This window comes from Erithacus rubecula (genome assembly GCF_903797595.1).
Source record: "Erithacus rubecula genome assembly, chromosome: 2".
Classification (NCBI taxonomy): Eukaryota; Metazoa; Chordata; class Aves; order Passeriformes; family Muscicapidae; genus Erithacus; species Erithacus rubecula.
The window spans coordinates 47,754,042-47,772,969 of NC_136685.1; the positions used below are offsets into that span (position 1 = coordinate 47,754,042).

The 18,928-nt window shown below is 36.6% G+C and overlaps 1 protein-coding gene across 1 annotated transcript in view; it reads right to left on the minus strand.

The window, feature by feature from the left end:
• Window positions 1–921: 921 nt before the first annotated feature.
• MAN1A1 (mannosidase alpha class 1A member 1) overlaps window positions 922–18,928 on the minus strand; it is a 136,696-nt gene continuing 118,689 nt past the window's right edge. Inside the window, exons 9-12 of the mRNA XM_079299323.1 lie at window positions 8,976–9,195; window positions 7,993–8,165; window positions 2,586–2,701; window positions 922–1,926 (exon numbers count right to left, since the gene is read on the minus strand). Of these exons, the coding sequence (XP_079155449.1) occupies window positions 1,800–1,926; window positions 2,586–2,701; window positions 7,993–8,165; window positions 8,976–9,195 (636 nt within the window). The 3' untranslated portion in view covers window positions 922–1,799. The remainder of the gene's footprint in view (window positions 1,927–2,585; window positions 2,702–7,992; window positions 8,166–8,975; window positions 9,196–18,928) is intronic.

Consider the following 18,928-nt stretch of genomic DNA (forward strand, 5'->3'; position numbering starts at 1 on the left):
CACATGCATGTGGGAGGCAGTAGCAGCAGGTGGCACAATAAACATAGCTAAGAAAAAAGTAATTATTGTTTGAAAGAGAGCAAATATTTTGGTTTTATTCCACAGCTATGGTGGTTCAAGGGGTGGAAAAAAATCTCCCTTACAAATACTATTTATAAGGAGAAACAATGAAGTATACTCCTCCAATGGTACAAAATTTTGGCTTCTGCCTAAGAAAACCTCCACTGCAGACCTCTATCAGCATAGAAAAAATGTACTCTAAAGCCTAAACAAATGTGTTCCCTCAGCCATGATTAGCAATGTTGGACATGTGAGCTATCTTACTAAATACCATTCAAGATTGTCGCTGTTCAGAACCAGATTTGTTTCAATGCAGTTCAATCAATAATGATCTTTCTCAGAATGGGAAGCCAGGTGTTTCCTACCTGAAATGTATGGAAGTCATCCCATCACTAAATGAAAACACAGGTAGACTTAAAAATCATGTAAACTACTTCAAACCAAGTAGAAACAGGAATTAATCATGCCTCATTTCTTTTTCCCTTTGGTGATGCCACAGAGCAAAATATTTTTGGCAAAGCTGTTGCTTTTCTCAGTAAGCCAGGTTTCTACTCTAAGGAATATTTTTAAGCACATTACATTTCTGTTACTTAAGACATGACAGTATTGTCAGAAAGTTTTAGTTCAATGCAGGGTAACTTCCTCTATGAATGACTTATCTTCTTTTGAGGAGGCAGGTTTTCTTCAAGGCAACTGCATGTCTATCTTTATTCATATAGATACATTAAATTGCTTTGTGACAATTAACCATCAAGTCTGGTGTCAAGTCTGAACCTACCTAAATCTTTGCAAAAGTAACAGAAAAACAAAGAAATTGTATCTGATACAATTATAAGCTTCCAGAAAAAATGTCATTGAGTGTTTTCTTTTCTTTTTTGCCAACCAATCAAATGAAAGCTACTGGACTAAATACATAAAGAAGGTTAATAGTCCCTTTGTTAATATGAATTACTACCTCATTTTACTCCACAGTAGCTTGACTAAAGACATAAGAATAACACCACTTAGAAAAGGGAGGAAACAAAGTATTCTATTACAATATTCTAATCAAAACCTGAAAAAACTAAGGTCTGCTAACTAATGTGCAAAATCCATAGAAACTAGTTTAATCTAACTTCAACTTATACTGCAATTTCACAGTTGTGTCTGCATGAGATGAAAATACCCCTAGGTAGACTTCATTGACAATGAAATACACCAGATACTTTAGCAAATAATGATAGACCCGCATAAGAAGAGGCTGTCACAGTCACAAGATTTGTCCTGGATGACACACAAAACAAACTAACATACAAAAAAAAAAAAAAAAAAAGAAAAAAGAAAAAAAAAAAGGGAAAAAGCTCTTTATACTTAATTCAATATGGCTTTTTGCAACATGGCAAAATATTACAGCTTAAAGCATACATCTCCTCATAGAGGAGAGAAGAATTTTGCAGTCAAATTAAAAGCATAACAGGAAACAAATAACATGCAGACCTTCTGCTTTTTTGGCCAAAATGACACTGCAGCCTAACAGAATCTGGGAAGATATCCTATTTCACTTCTAAGAAGCTATTCATCTGAATTAGAAGATTGAGGTTTTATCATAACTAATAGCACACATTCATAAAAATTTACTGTTAAAGAAAACAGACTGCAAAACACTTGATTAAAAAATTTAACTTAGAAATTTAAAACCAAATCATGTGCCCAAGTTCTAGGAATGTAAGGAATGAAATGAAGTATAAATTAATCTTCATTTATTTCTGGTTTTCTTCCTTATTTCCATCATCTTTGTGAAGAACAGGGAGAGGATGAGCCTCTGTGTTGAAGACCCAGTGTTCGAATGGAAGAAGATCATCTTCAGAAAACAGCAAATACAGGTACCTGGCAAGAAAAAGCAGAAAAGGAGACCATATGAGGGAAGTGATTTTCAGGAAAACACATAATAATTCATATTTCATTTACTTGAGTATTAAACTTCCTGTTGAGTTGGTATGACCGATTTTTTTTCTTGCACAGCAAAAAAAAAACCCCAAAACTGAAGAGATCAAGACAAAACTTTAATCTCATTAAAAATTTAGGAGATGATGATAGATAATGAAAGCTTCTGGTTTTCTCTCTTAACAGGCCCTGCAAGCTTTCTATGGAAGTTGGTTTTTTCCCTTCTTTTTCTAAAGTTTTAAAATGAAAAGTATGCAATGTAAGCCTGATGAGTTCTCTGTCTAGTCAACTTGTTTCATTAATGCTGGCATATATAATTAGATCCTACCAAAGATAGGATAGGATGCAATGTCTCAAAAACTATCAAGTACCTTTATCAGAAGTAAAAATAATTTGCAGAAGTCAGGGAATTTAGTTTATTGGCACAGATTGGAAAAAAAAGGCAATTTGGCTTCCTGTACTTTCTGTAACCTAAGAAAAGCTCTGCTATTTCACTCAGATTTTGTTATGTGAGTGTCAGGGGTACTAATGATAAACACCTATCTGTAAAGATGATACATAAAACTATTTCATATTAATGAAACTCAACTTTCTTAACTTACTTGAGTGTCTCTGAAAGGAAGAAACTTTGCTGCACATCGTCATGGTTCTCGTGATTGATGTAAACATCTCTAATGCCAGAATAGCCACCATCTACTCTGCAGTGTTTTTCCAGTGCCTGAAGGAGGGAAGAAAACACCCAAACCAGTGGGATTAACAAAATTAATAATATGTCAGTTTTTCTGTTCGACAATAAAACTAGCAAAAAACAATTGCCACAATTTTTTTTTGATAAAGAGATGATAACTTGGTAAAGCTCGAGGTAGAAAATTCTTTAAAAAATGTCATAGGCTTACCCATCTAATTTTACATTCAGGAAGAGAAGGAAAATTATAAATTAATACAAAGAGAACACTAACCAGCTTTCAGAAGTAAAGATGCATGGGTATAAGGATTTAAACATATATGGATTTTCACTTATGCTCTTTTTCCTCTTTTAAATAGGAGTAATAGTAGCCTTTCTATCCCAATCTTTCAGCTTTTGGAAATTCTGTTACCTATACCTCTCCTGGTCATATTTTGGTACTTAAAATGATAGTGACATAATTGAACACCATTCTAAAGATCAGTCTTTTCCTTACCTCCTGCAAGTCCCTTCAAAAAAAGGAAAGGCAACTGTCCATTTTCTGAGTAAGTTGTATGGCTTCTCTTTGCAATTATTTAATTTTTCAATGGGAAGACATTGATATTGGGCTCTGACTGAATTTCTTTTGTGCAGCAGTCATATTTTTCTTTGCTACCTCTCTGAAAAAGCTTTGTCTGTTACACAGTAGTAGACAGAAAGCCAGGGCTTAACACCACATAATTTAACTGTAACAACAGCAATGTGTTTTTCTCTAGCTAGTTTTCAAACTTTATTCAGTTAAAAGGTGTAAAATCAGATGACTGATTCCTATTTCACAATAAAAAGGAGTACATGGCCACCTAAAAATACAATTTATTTTCTGCCCACAGGAATGTCCTATATTTTGAAGAATAAAAAGGATCAGATGAATAATATATATATAAAAGGGCAAAAAAGATGCTGGAACTGTAGAAGGCATATACAGTAAGATTATCTAATAAACTTTGCTGCTTTTCTTTATCAGGTGTTTGCAATAGAAAGGTGGTACCTGTATGTATAAGCCATAAGTTCTTTAAATATACTGTTATCCAATACCTTATTTAAATATTGGTTATCTTATTACTACTACACTTAAAAATATTAATTAATCCTTCTTTTCTTTGTAATTTACCTATTTAACATGGCCACAAGTATTCTTACTCTGTTCATTGTTCTTATTCTCTTTTACAATAACTCTCTGCTAACACACACTATAAAGAAGGAGGAAAGAGAATTTAAGATGATTATATTTGAAACAACTCATTATTCAAAAAAATATTCACAAAATGCTACTTAACAACTTTTCACAATGAGAATGACAGTAAGGATGGTGGATGACTGCATTCACTCAGGACAGCACTATTGTGAAACAGGGTGTTTGCTGTGGGGTGGTATTGGAACAACAACTTTCAGGCAGAAATACCTGGGGTTTTATTCCCCCCAGCAGAGAGCCAGGAGATGACTAGTTGCTCAATTTCTGAAGTTAGTATAAATATCACTGAATTTACTACAGGATGTGTAGATTTTATTTAGGAAAAGATGCTACATTTCAAAACACACAAGCTAAAAAGCAAGGCAGAAGATATATCTAAACCAGGTAGAATAAGTATTTTCTGATGAGAGATGGGACCAAGAGTCACTAATAATTAGTGAGGTATTTATCAGATTCCTCTGCTCTAAAGACTCTTTAAGATCTGTGTTTTGCTGTGAGTAGATATCCTAAATGTCCTTGATTTTGCTGGAGTCCCTGTAGCTGTCTGCACACATTTGATTGCACGACAGCCTCTCCTTAGTTTTCACTAGAGAGTAAGCTGCCTATTGTATATTTAAAAGGGATTTTTCTCCAGAAGAGATCCTTTAAATTATAACAGCCTATTTGTCTTATATGTCTCTAGGTTCTTTAATTTTCCTGGACATTTTTGCTAAATGGCAAATATACTTAAGTTCAAAGAAGTAATTTCCTTTTGCTGGCATTCCTCCCCTCTTGTTTGCTTCAACCTGCAACGAATTCAAAATGCTGCATCTGTGTCTGGATTTTCAATGTCAAAAAAAAGATGATGTTTTTTCAAGGCACAGAAGAAGCAGAACTTGAAGGATAAGGCTGCTATGCAAGGAAATACCTGCATTCTAAATGGGGTGAGGTGAAACAAAAGCAAATTGCATTTACCATTTATATGCTCTAACATACTTGGAGCCTTCTTTGAGTTCAGAGGCGTCATAAAGATACCTGGAGGCACTGTTATGATGGAAACTAAGGGGTTAATTTGCCCCATGTTTGCCTTCTGGTGGTATCTATTTGATGCAAATATGAAACATCTCATCCCTCAAAGCTACTTTCCTGTAACTAAAAGAACAGGACATCCACCTGCAGGATTAGTAGGATAAAAAGGCTCCAGGTTGTCAACTATCCTGGCAGTGATGGGCTTTTGTGCCCTTTCCTGCAGTTTGAGAGCACAGTGATGTTCATAGTGATAGGGGTAGGGGTGGGCAGGAAGAAACAATCAAACACATTTTAAATAAGTAGTTCTCTGAAAATGTGGGTGGCTAGGATCAGTTATAATACAGTAATGGAAAACATCAAGCACAGTGAGAACTGGCTGACAGTCTCAAACTATCATAAAAGGAAAAACAAAGGAAGTGCTACAAATTTAAAATATGTGCCACATTTATAATGCAGAAAGGGAGGCTTTCATGAGCTAAGCTGATAAAACCTTTCTGACTCAGTAACAGTGGATATTGCTGGTGGTCATAACTGCATTTCCTTCAGCTGCTGAAGTACATACAAAATTATCTTGGACTCAGAGCAGCAAAACAAATTCACAAAGAAAAAATGGAGAGGCTGTGGCATATTTTTAGTCTATAAAGCTGGAGAAAGACTTTAGAGACTTGTCAGAGGGTTTAGAAGTCCTGACTCTAAAACAGCCTCCTTTTCTACTACAAGGACACTGGGAAAAAACCCTAATGAGTTCTTATTGCCAGAGTAATGAGTTGAAAATGGACATGAAACACCTGAAGAATGTCTTTTTTTGGACAAAACCCAAATAGTCTGATTGTTTCCTCTTTTTTCTTGTTTCAATTTCAGGTTCCTCTTTGTGCAACAGGTACTGGTAATTAAACCAATGACCCTCAATGGTTGGGGGCTTCCCCAAGGACAGAAAGGGTCAGGTGCTCTTTGGGACAACATTAAGGAGCAAGAGGGGACAGAATTAATGAAATAGGTAGGATAAGATAGTGTGATATGTGCTGTAACAAAAAAAATACTGTATTAGGTAGAGGTAAGAGAAAACAGGAAGAAAAAAGATTTTAAGCCTACAACTGACTGCATAATTTCTGGGAAGCTGTAAGGTTTGTTTTTGTGAAATACCCAACTGCACATTAGGACAGTGGAAGATGGGCCCTGGGTAGAATGGGACCAGCTGCATCTCCCACACACAGGCTGTGTTAGAGGCAGATTGAGAATAACCACAGGAATGTTAAACAAGGAACACGTGGGGAGCGAGAAGAAGGTAAACAAGTGTACCAACTTGAAAGAAACACAAACAAACTGAACCAAATGGGTAAAGAATAATAATAAGGAAAACATTTCAATTGTTTATAACAATGTTATCAGTGTGGGCAGTAACAATGAGTCAGGAAAAACATCTCCTGGAGAAGGAACAGTTGGCATTGCTGAAGCCTGATGGGATGACTGCCACAAACAGCCATTGTAAATATGCCAATTATAATCTGCCTGGGAAGATTCCAGTAGTAAAATGTGTGCCTATGGGTGGTGTCAGCAAGGCAGAAAGTAAGGGAACAGCCCTCTAAATTAGAGGTTTTAAAACCCCAATTGCTTTGAAATTAGTAATTCAGAGGCATATTGTTTCAGGATCCCAGAGCCAACACCTGAGGGAGGTAAATACAATGCCCTAAATAAATACACTCTACCTAGCTGAATACAGTGCTCAGTGCAGGTATGGAACAATCATGAATATTCAGGCAAGAAGTTTGAGAGTATAAGCATAGCTAATACTACTGTTCTTCTTTGGAAGGCATATTTTGCCTTAAATTTAATTCCTGGAGAATATCTAAATACCAGGCTTGCAAAACCCTTTCCCCCACAATGCTCAACAGCATTTGCACAAGATTTCTGATACAATCAGTATCTACACAGTGAATACTGAATACATTTACAGACCTTGTTTGCTATGGAGGGAGTTGGGTTTATGGGGTCATAACCCAATAACAGCTCTCTAGAAATTTTAGGACACAAGTCTACACCTTCTACCCTGAGGGCAGAGCAACCCCCTCCTTGAAGGTTGTAATCACACACTTCTAGAAGCAAGGGGGTAAACTAGATAAACTGACAAACAGGACATTTTTGAAATCCTGGAAAGCAATACCTCTGCACAAGAGAGGTCACTGTGAGCAAAATATTGCAGAGACTTTTTTTTTTTTTTTTTCTTAAGTACACAGAGCAAGAAAAATTATGTTCTCCAGCTTGCTGTATTTCCTATCAGATGTCAGATAATTTAGCAAGGGTAACATCAGTGTGAGGAGGGCAGAAGTGAACTCCAGAGAATTGTAATAAGGACTCATACCTGGAGGATGGAACACGATAAATCTAAAGGCTCTCAGCCTTAAGAGTAAGAGTGATTAACTGCTGAAATAACAGAAACAATGGATTTGGCAAACCCATTTTTTGCAGTGCAGACTAGCTGCCCTTTTGGAAGGCTTGTGCTAGACAAACACAAATAGCTAGGTTCAGCATGGCTGGTTGAAGCTCAAAGGCCAGTGGGAGAAAAAAATTCAAATCTAGAAGAGATTGCTATCATCTAAGGAGTTTTGTCCAAATAACTTCTGCTTCCTGAAAGTGACATGATTTTTTTTTTTTTTTTTTACTATCTAGTCCTTCATCCTCGCCTTTGTCACCTTAATTAAAATTACCTTCATATAATTACTGAAAATAAATTTCATAAAACTTATTTCCATATCCAAGGCTCAAATCTGACACATGTATGCACTTTCCATTCACATGCAGCAACACTCAACATCTCAGACAGTGCATTGAAATATGACCCCTAATTCTAGAAATGCTTAAGAAGTTAAAATCACAAGATACTTTTCTATTATGTAATATCAGCAGTATTTGGTTTTGTCAAAATGTCATCTATTTGGCAAATGAATTCCTGGAAATATGAATTGATATCACTGATTTAAAATAAATATTCAGTCTCCAGCTGCTTAACAATGTCCAGGTATCATTCATTAACTCACTTAACAAAATTACTAGGATTTAACCACAAAAAAGTCCAATAGAGCATTACCTCAACAGCTTCCCATCCCCACTCCCTGTACTTTGGATCATGAGTGAGCCTCCACATGTACATGTAGGTCTCTATGACTTCTGGTCGAAGGATGTAGTATTTTTCATTTTGTCTTGTGGCAATGGCCTCAACTCCACCATCAAATCTGAAGGCTTCTGGTCCCAGTTTCATTCCTAGCCAATAAAAAAAGCACAGACTAAAATAAAGGCATTAAAAAAGGTTTCAAATTATGTAACCAAATCAAACTCCCCAAATTATGAAATCAAGCTAGGCTTTTATGTAGCACAAAGCCAGGTTGCCCAAAACAATATAATTTGTGAAAGATACTGCAGCTTTTCCTGTTTTTAATCTTTTATAAATAATATGGAGTAGGAGAGAGCTGTTCTTCACCAATGCCTTAAATGGCAGTTACAGTTTGAACAGTGATGCTAACATTTGCATTATGGAAGACTTCATGTAATTAGCAGCAAGTGAAATTTTACCAAAAAGATGAAGATATTTACCTTTCTATATCAAACTGGAAAATACACTCTGGGACCTGAAATGCTGCCAGGATTATTTCTATAAGAAGATGATAAAATCCAAAGAAATTTCTTGTACAGAAATCCACTGTGTTTGCGCAATTCTATTGTTTGCAGCATTGTATCAACAGAACTAAGTGTAGAATATTCTTTTGTGCATAAAACATGATTAATACCTATATTGAGGCATAAGTGAACAGAGTCCCTCTCTTGTATTCAGCTATACAGAAATTGGCATAGTGAAAAAAGCTTGTTAATCACTGTTATGTAACTGTCATGTCAATTACTACAGTGAGGAGATAAACTAAAACAGAGCTGCCATTTAAAAAGTTACACTTAAAGCAAGGGCGGAATTGCTCATAAGGGATGAGCATTTCCCACTGGGTTATAATTTCCATTCAGCCTTTTGCAGGAGCACCAGGGGCTGCCCTCACAAAGGCGAGCTGTGCAGCCGGTACTCACGCGTGCGGTCATAGGACTCATGGCACGTCCTGGCAATTTCAGCGCCCAGCTCGATGTGGTGGCCTGTCCTGTCACTGGGCGCCCCGTCTGCCCCCAGAGCAAACATGCCCCCAGCAAAGCAGGTGAGGTGTCCCATCTTGTGCTCCAGCAGCCCGCCCTTCCACTCGGCGATGTACGTCAGGCCCCCGCTGGATTTTCGGATCAGGTGCGTCTCGATGGCCTGCGGGACAGGATCCCAAACCAAAGGCCCATTGGCAAAGTGCAAGGGACAAAGCTGCCTTGTATGCTGCTTGCTTTTGCTCTCTATTGCCTTTGCTCGTAAAATGCAAAGGATAGTATGAGCCAGCATAACTTCAAAGTGCAGCCAAACCAAGGCAGATTAACATACAACAGTAATGATGGCTAATTGTGCTTCAACTTGGAGCAATTCACAGGGTACCTTTTATAAAAATGTTGGAAAGACCTATAAAATACACTTCCTTTTCTACACTGAGCAGTTTCAGATAATTTAGCTTTCAATAGCAATTTAACTTCCAATAGTTATTAGCCATCACTTCAGTTTCTGTATTTCCCATTTTAATTCTGACTTAAATGAGGTGGTCATTGATATAATTTCATGTAAATTTTATGCAGTTGTAACTCATATTCAAAACACTTGACTAAGTGTGTGCAGTGAATGATGTCAGGCCTCTGAGTATAGATGGCATTCCCAAAGTCCCCTCCAAACTGAAATCCGCTACTGATCTATCAAGAGCAGGGTCTCACTCTGAGATCTAGGGGAAAAAACCCAAAACCCCAAGCAGAATAAAAATACACAGATCTAGAAGGAACTGGAAGTTGGTGATATTAGCGATGTATGGTCACTAATTACAAAATCCAGGAAGACAATCTTCCATTGTGGGAGAAACTGAGTTAAAACAACAGAGGAAATGCAGAAGAGCACATTAATTAGAAGCCCACAAAGAAAGTATTACTCTTTAAAAGGTTATGGAGAGAAGATAACTCTGTTGTACATTCAGTTATCCATTAGTGCTCTGGTTGTTCTTTTGAAAAAAAGATTGAGAAACAGTATTCAACATGCATAATGGAAGAGAAAAACCATTAAAAATATTACTATTGACAACTATTAACCAAAAAAATCCAGGATTTTAAAAAAAAACTTTATAAAGAGAAAGTAGTGATTGTAGTTACTTCTCACCATTTAAGCATTTATAAAGGTTTTAATTAAGCATTTATAAATATTAATAAGTATTTATAATATTTATTAATTTATAATATTTATAAATATTATTTATGATATTTATAAAATATTAATTAATTAATGCTTAATTATAAAAACCTTTATAAAGGTTTTTATTAAGCATTTATAAAGGAAAAATCCTCTCAAATTTAGAAGCATCAGAAGAATAATTGTACAATTTTTATGTACTGTTTTTTTTCTGCCAATTCAATTCACATTACTTTGTTTTCAAGTAATATTTGTGTGAAGCATTTAGTAAGGATGTTTTCTGCCCAGATCCAGAGCCACTATTGGCTCAGAAAACTCCTGCACCCCTTGTTTCCACCTTGATTGCATGCTTTTACCACTAGGTACCTACTGGAAAACATACCTAAATTTTAAAGCAGAAGTAAATAATGATAATCTCTGTGCTTAAAAAAAAAAAAAAAAAATCCTGCATAATTTAACCTACAAAAAGAGGAATTAGAAGTGAAAGGATAAAGGTGAGAAAACACCTTTGTGAGAAATAGCTTTCAGACCTATTTGGGCATTCTAACAGCAAGCTACCTAAAACAAAGCTGAGAAAGGAAAAACTTTAATGACATTTCATTTAACCTTTCAGCATGGTATCTCCCATCTCACCAAAACAACAGTTCTAAAAATAGGCAATAACTTTACTGGTCACTTAGCTGTAGGGTCAGAATTTATTTTAAAAGTAAACAACTATAAAAATAGATTGATAACTAAATTTACCTATGTTGCATTTTTTTTAAACTAATGACTGAAAAACAGAATGAAGTGTCACTGTATCTGAATGACATAACAGCAATGATGCACTTTTGAACTATATTAACTAGACCAGAGTTAATCCTTGCAATATAAATATGGATTTTGTGATACCAACTAGTGTTGATGAGTTTTTATCTCTCTTTTGGCTCAAGATTAAAGTTCAGGCTGAAAAAGGATGACTTCCAAGAGTTTTAAAATTATTCAAACAAACTTGTGTTAAGAAACTAACAAATTGATGTTAATTGATACCAAGAATGTCACAATAAAAATATATTTCCAATTTAAGTATTGGTGTTATTAAAGCAAATCAACTGTTTTATAAATGGGGCCTATTAAGAACTCGTACATATGTCTATTAAAAGTTTTTATTATGTAACCATCTTATTTAAAGCTATTTTTATGAGGTAGCTACTAGATATATTACAGACTCTCAGATTGCCTTGTCATGCTTTGTACAATCCTGAGTCCCTAAGTGCTAGATGATACCCCTACCAGTGTGTATGTCTTTATTAATGGCATGCTAGGTCACTATGCATTTTTACCTAGACATGAAATCTGAAGTTTAAGAGCAGGATAGGAAAGAAGTGTTACATTCCCATAGGGGAATGTTACTTGCTATCTGCAGTGCCTTGGGAGCAGTTCTGGCAGGGAAATCAAGAAATAAAACAAATTATCATAAAAGGAGAATATGTAGTGTGGTGACAAAGATCCACCCAAGTGAAAAGCTCTGTCTGGAACAATTGATCCTGAATTTCATACTTAAAATAAATGTACTTTTATTTTGATACAGTTATGTACTCACTTCAAGGAACACATTTATTTGAATTGCAAGTTTATTTCAACTTGCTCCCCAACTACAAATTCCCAATCTGACTACAATTCCTCCCTGCACTGTTAGCAGATCAGGTGGAGGGATGTAGCACCTCTCCTATGAGGAAAAGCTGACAGAACTAGGATTGCTCAGCCTGGAGAAGAGGCAGCTTTGGGGTGACCTAATTGCAGCCTTCCAGTGCCCAAAGGGAGCCTAGAGGAAAGATGGAGAGGGATTTTTACAAGGGCATGTAGTGACAGGACAAAGGGGAATGGCTTCAAACAGAAAGAGTGTGGGTTTAGACCAGATACTAGAAAAAAGTTCTTTCCTTAGAGGGTGTTAAGACACTGGAACTTGTAGCCCAGAGAAGTTGTGGATGCCCCATCCCTGGAAGCTTTCTGCAACTTTCTCTATCCAAAACTGGAAGGAGCTCTGAGCAAGTGAAAGGTTTTCCTGTCCATGGCAGGTGGTTAGAATGAGATGATCTCTAACATCCCCTCCAATCAAAATAATTCTATAACTCTGTGATATTTATCACTACACAGATTATTATTTAGTCTTACTGCAATTAATATTCTCAATACAAACCAATATACAGTATCTGAAAACAACCAAAAAAAGAAGAGTGGTCTTTGATTAGATGAAAATATATTACTGATGGATTTTTTGGAGCTGGTACAGTTTTTCTTTTAAGAAAATGGAAACTTCATTTCATTCGAGAATTTATTTCTTTCCATGAAGGTAGGGCAGAGAGACAGTGCAACGAAAAGACTGGAAAGAGAAAAAGTAGCTACAAATATATGTTACCAAAGGGAGCAATAACAGATGCTACCTGCTAGTGGAAAAAAAACCACTGAAACAAAAAAATTGATTTGAACCTGATTTGAGGCTGTAGTGGACAGAAAAGGAGAGGGAAACAAAAAGTAAATAAACATTTTACAGATAATTAGAGAAATAAATTTACTACATGTAAAGCTGGTATGGCACACAATATGTCATGTAACCACAGAGCCAGAGTAACTTCTTATGGCTGATACAGTTCCTGCCAATTTTTCTTTTTAAGCTTTTACCTAAGGCTCTGCTTACAGACCTCACTGCAGTAAAGCCTTCAGTCAAATTACTTTTTTCTCCATTTTGTGGGAAATTATTCCTTCGATACAACAACTGTATAAATGCTTTTGCACTCAATTAGGAACACTAACAGTCCTTTTTACAGTTTGAATGGCGACTGAAGTGCTCCTTGCATTACTACTGGCATCTTCCTCATGAGTTTGCATGTTAAAATGATGCCCTTGCCTATCTGTCACAGTGAATGAGACATCAGGAATTGTTTCAACTACAGAATTGCAAATTGCATGTTTGTGTAATCTCTGTTATTGCCAGCATAAAGGAGAAATTTCAATTTTTCCCAACCGGATTTCCTCCCCCTCCTGCCCTCATTGTTGAGGCAATATGTTTTGTGTTCTCTGCTTATCAACCTGTTCCTTAACCTATACATTATACTGCTGTTCTTACCCTTGCAAAATTTAGTAGAATTGGACCCTCCTAATAAATAACCATTCTTCTTCATTCAGTTCTTTGCATTTTCAAGCTTTTCACACATCTTAAATGATGTCTTCACCACCCCCTTCAGTCCATCCCAGACTTGATTTTGTGGTTGCAAAGTCCTTCATTTACCCTTTGACTTGTTTAAAATCTATTGTTTATAGGGAGACACAGAAGACCCAGAACTCAATTATCTCACTGTTCAAATGAGTTAAAAACTAATCAATAAGCTTAATTTTACAGGTGTTCTCTTGGTGGATTACACTGACAAGTAACAAAAACACTAACTGAGATGCCTGCAGAGCACAGGTGGAGGCTTCTCAGGAAAAATGATCAGCTCCTCAAGGCTGCTCAAATTCTAAATAAACATCTGCCACAGAAGTGTTAACTCTGCTGAAGGAGCTGAGATAACAAATTACAAACCTCAAATGGCAATGCGACCCCACAGCTTTGCTACCTCTAGCTCTTATGCATTTTATCACCCCTTTTACAGTATCTTCTTAATTATGATTAATGAATTTCAATGATTACTGCTGTTTTAACAAAACCCAGGTGGTTTCATTTCCTGCCTCAAGATGTCACTGTAGCTGGAGATAAAACTGCCCAGCAAGACAGATCCGTATTTCTATACCTTAATAAATTTGAAACTTCAAAAATATGATTCCATTTCTAAATTTCAAGGGTTTATAATGTCTGTTTTGGGGATAATTACAACTCTGCAGGCGTTTTCATAACAAAGCCCCATAAATTATCTGTGTTCAAACTTTTAATATATTTTTCTTCCCCTAGGAATTTTCATAAACAGTTTTTTGATGATTTGAAGCAACAGTGAGGATAAAAGAGAATTCTACCATGTGTCATTTCCAATAATTCAAAGATGTATAATGTCAATTTCTTACTTATTGACTTTAATATTTACAGCTTGCACCAGTACATTTTATTGCTTTGAAACAGCACACAGCAGCAGGTCAGGATTACTGCAGGTTTACATTCTGTGAGTTTCTAAGTAAATTGTCCGCTTTCTTGTTACTTCCCTTACATTTTCTCTCTTAAGTTGATCTAATGCAATAGATACTCTTCTTTCTCAACATTTGCAACTAAAGAAATTTATCCTTTATTGCAAATTCCAGTGAGTTCATTACAAAAAGTTTACTGTGGGACTAGGAAGTTCAAGCCCTAGTTACAAATAAATATTTCTGCCAAAGAAAAATGGTGTCCTGTGCTGAGGTCCTCACTGCTAACTAAACTGAGCTTTAAAAATCAAAATTGAAATCTGAACACAAAAACTTTCATTCGTTTAAACAAGCTCATAAAAAACATTTTGAAAGCACAAAGCACTTACTCCTTTTGCACTTTAGACATGTTATACAGACAAGCTTGCATGTGCAATAAAATATGAGTGCTTATAATGGAGGTACCTACATTTTTAAAGAGGAATCATTGGCAAACATTTAACCATTGCAATACCTATTCATCTGATCACTAAAAAGATGATTAAGTTCAAAGGGAAAGCTGACTACTTACTTGTGTTTGAAAATAACTGTTTTTTTCCCTCATAGATCTAGTAGTGTCTCTCAGAGCACCAGTGCTCTGGCTCTAAATGTACTAAATGTTGTGTGTTACCAGAAGGATAAATTTATTCATAATTAAAAACAGTATTAATGGTCTGGCATGAATCAAATCAAGTCATTCTCAAAATGTTACATTGTGCATGTTCTGAATACTCTAGGATGTCTGTTGATTCTGTCAAGTTGTTTTTTTTTTTTGTCATCAGAAAAGAGAAGGGAAAATAACATGACTAGTAAGGACATGGCTCTCTGAAAAGAGCAAAGCCATGAGCAAAACCTGTACAATTTCTCTTTAGACTTTTCTAATTAAAATCCTCCTTAAAGACTCCTAACAATATTAAAGCTTGCTGCTTCTCATGACAGTCCATAAATAAGCAAAAATTTGAATAAATACTTTATTTGGTCTAAAACTTAAGACATTGTGCAGTTATCAGTAAATTATCAACAATTTTAAAATCTGCAGAAGCCTGTCTTTAGCTTGATACTTTCTGTGAGCACTTGGAGACAGTCTCAAAACTCTTGCTGAGAGGGGAAATACGGTGGAGAGAAGAACAAGGAGCAGTGACTCCTCTGGACATTCTTGTCTGCTAAGTGCACTGAATCTTGTGTTCCTACATAATGCAGCCAAACTATCACTATGTGCAGAACACCAGTGCAGCTGGGTGATAAGTATTTAAAACATGACAGCTGACAAAACTGCCTGCTTGCTGATTTTAACACATTTAAGTTACATTCAGTTAAGTTGCCTCCCACCTCCTACACCAAAAAAAACCCACCCAAAACAAAGTATGCAGTGGGAATGCTGGGTACCAGCTGCTTCATTCTAAGATGGGCTGCTATTGCAGCATCCTGCCTGCCTCATTTATGTATTTCCTCCAATGTCAAGTGGTGCTCAAGTATTGAATATTCAAGCCATTAATCACTTTTAGCTTTACCCAATATAACAGTATTTGAGTTCTGTCATTGTCCACATCAGTTATGCAGTTAAGACCACTTGGATCACAAAGCAAACCACTCCAAACACTTAATGGAGAGACTGTAGTCAGCACAAACCAGCCACCAGACTGTCACCTCAGTTAAACGAAACTCCAGAGATGAAAAAGGCTATCTGCCAATATCATGTTTTCAGTTTGCTAACAACACTTCATTTTCCTTCTCCTTTCAAGGAGAAAGGAGTCTCCATGGATTTGTTTTATTTATCTGAAAGGCTGAAATCAACAGCTCTGAAAATGCTGACAGTTAAATGTACCCAAAATTCCCCAATCAAAATCAAAGCTTCCTTTGGCAGTGTGCAAACTGAGTACATTTCAAAGCTAGTTTCTACAGTTAGCAATGTGCCCCCCAAAAAATTAACCCCCCAAAAAAGTAATTATATATATTTTCTGTCTGAATACTCAAAATCCCGAGGCTAAAAATTACTTTTTCCTCTTTTTGATATCCACAGAAGTTTACTGCATTCACAGCATTGCTTAGTTGTGCAACCTAGCCCAGCAGCAATTTCTGAAATGGTGTTGAAATCTGGCAGAGTGGCTGTGGCACTGCTTCACAACATGTGTTCCTCTTCTGGCCATTTCCATTGTTTCCACTTCCATGTGCTGTGTTCTGCAGAAATCACTTATTTTCTTGTTAGGATCGTCTGAGCAGTTGTTACCCATTAAGAAAGAATACACAATCTAAATGTCTAAAAAGTGAGCTAGCTACCCTGACTCAAGAGAAAACTGCAGAAAGCAGCTGCTTTGACTCACTGAAACCACAGGGCCACCAGGGGTGCACTGAACTGAGCTGCTTGGGAAGTGCTGGTGAGGGATTTTTCTTTTTCCTGTGAAGTTGTTCTGGGGTGAGTTACCATTCTCTTTACAGCCTCTGGATGTGCCACTTCCCTAGAACTACACTGAGAAGGGGATGAAGGCAGAGTCAGAGAGAGAAAATACATATATATGCAGAAAGATGACAGAAATGGCAATAAATAAATATAATGAGAAAAAATACCTGACCATCAAGTATGATACAACCTATTCACAGGAATAGAGGAAAAATTGCCCTTCAGCTTAGAAAAAGAGGGCTGACATATTTAAGAGGGGAGGATTGGATGCAGTTGTTTGTGACACTGCTGTTGCTAGACTAGATATAAGTGAACCCACAAGGTCCATTTCTGCTCTAAATTATCATGTTCTCTTAGAAACCTATTCAATTGTGTCTCAGAGATCAGCTTGTTAACTGAGAAGAGTGAGATGATTCCTGTCCTGGAGACTTGCAAAGACTGATGGATTATTCTATTGGCAGTTACTTCCTCAAAATATAGCTGCAAGCTCAATACACATTTGTTCTGTAACTAAATGTTGCATGCTATCCATTAAAATCAGTCTAGGAAGATCTCTTACTTCATGTATTATGTGAAGCAGGATGTTATTTGTATTACTTTTCAAAAGAGAAAAAAACCCTCACATTAAAAATACATTCACTTGTCTTTTTGTGTGAATTCTACAGTTTATGAATCCCTCTGATGGCCTTATACATTCATACTATGCTCTGGTGTTCAAAACAAGACTATCTTGGTTCCTTTTCCCACTAGAGATAAACTCTTTAAATGGATTCAGCCATATATGCATTTTTGTAGAAAGCAGCAGTTTTTAAAACTAGTCTGATCTTAGTTATTGCTTTTAACTTCAGACATTATATAATCTATAGGTGATACAAAAATTCTAATGGACAGCATTCCTTTTTTTTTTTTTTTTTTAATATGATTTATAGAACACTGAAAAATAACCCCTAAGCTCTATCTAAATAGATTTCAGCTTTTCACAGTGAACTATATAACTCACCATATATTTTCATTTGTGTTTTCTGGATAGCAGAAGATATTGAATTAAGCATCAAACCTTCACATCACTCTTGCAGAATCTAGTGGGTATGTGCTGGACTGAATGGCCAGGAATAATCATGCTGTACCCTTTGGCATAGTCTTAAAAAGATTCTGAGAGTGCTGGGGGAAATTTCTCCAAGAAAATAGCAAGCAGACTCAGAATGCCCAAACCCTGCAGCTTTAGTCATAAAGAAAGACTGCAGCTTGAGCAGATCCTTAAATCAGCTTTAATTTAGATAAGTAGTGGATCGATAGCAATGAAGCCAGTATCAGGATGAATTTCAAATCAGGATATTTGCTCCAATGAAGAACCTGGAATCCCAGTAGGGCTCAATCATTCTGCAGTTTTTGTGAGGCTGAAACTTTGCTGCTGCTTTCTGAACAAGCTACTTTACAACATCAAGCTGCAAGTCCTAATGCTGCATGTGCAGCCCCAGATTTGGTACAGCTGTACCTCAGCACAGAAAACAAGCAGCAGAAATGCCATTGATCAGAAAATACTGGAAATAGCAACAGCCTGCAGCAAAAGGAAATCTGGTTTTAGTCAGGTCCTCTCAAAACTAACACCCCGGTCAGACATGATGCTTGGACTGCTTCTGAGCTAGTACAACTAAAAATATTAGGAAAATAGGTACTTTAAATACAGTCACATGCAACAGAGCTGAGAGCCTGTCATTGATACTGTCACATTCAGTGAAGCTGCTGAAAGGGGGATTCTGCTCCTCCAGCTGAAATCTGAGCAGGGAGAACTGGTCCTGTAATGTGGGGGCTGTCACCACCTCTGCTCCCTGCTGGGACCTCAATAAAAACCTTATGTTTTTAAACCAGCAGAAGCAGAAGGCTAGAAGCAGCTTTGACATGCTTCAAAATGTCTTCTGTGGTAATTGATAATTTCACACACTTTGTTCTCTGTTTGGCTGCCAACCCAATGGCTGAGCTATTACAACAGCACTGTTCTTATGCTATAGCCTCAAATGCACTCAAACCTAATTTAAGATCCACCTTTTGCTCAGAAGTTGAAACCATGCTAGCAGTGGAAATGAGGCTGACTGCATCCAAATCTGCACTTACAAAATTAAAGGCAAGATCTCCTTAGCAGAGGATACTTGGCCGTCAAATTTACAACCACCAGAGATCACACCCTCCCTCAGATCTTCA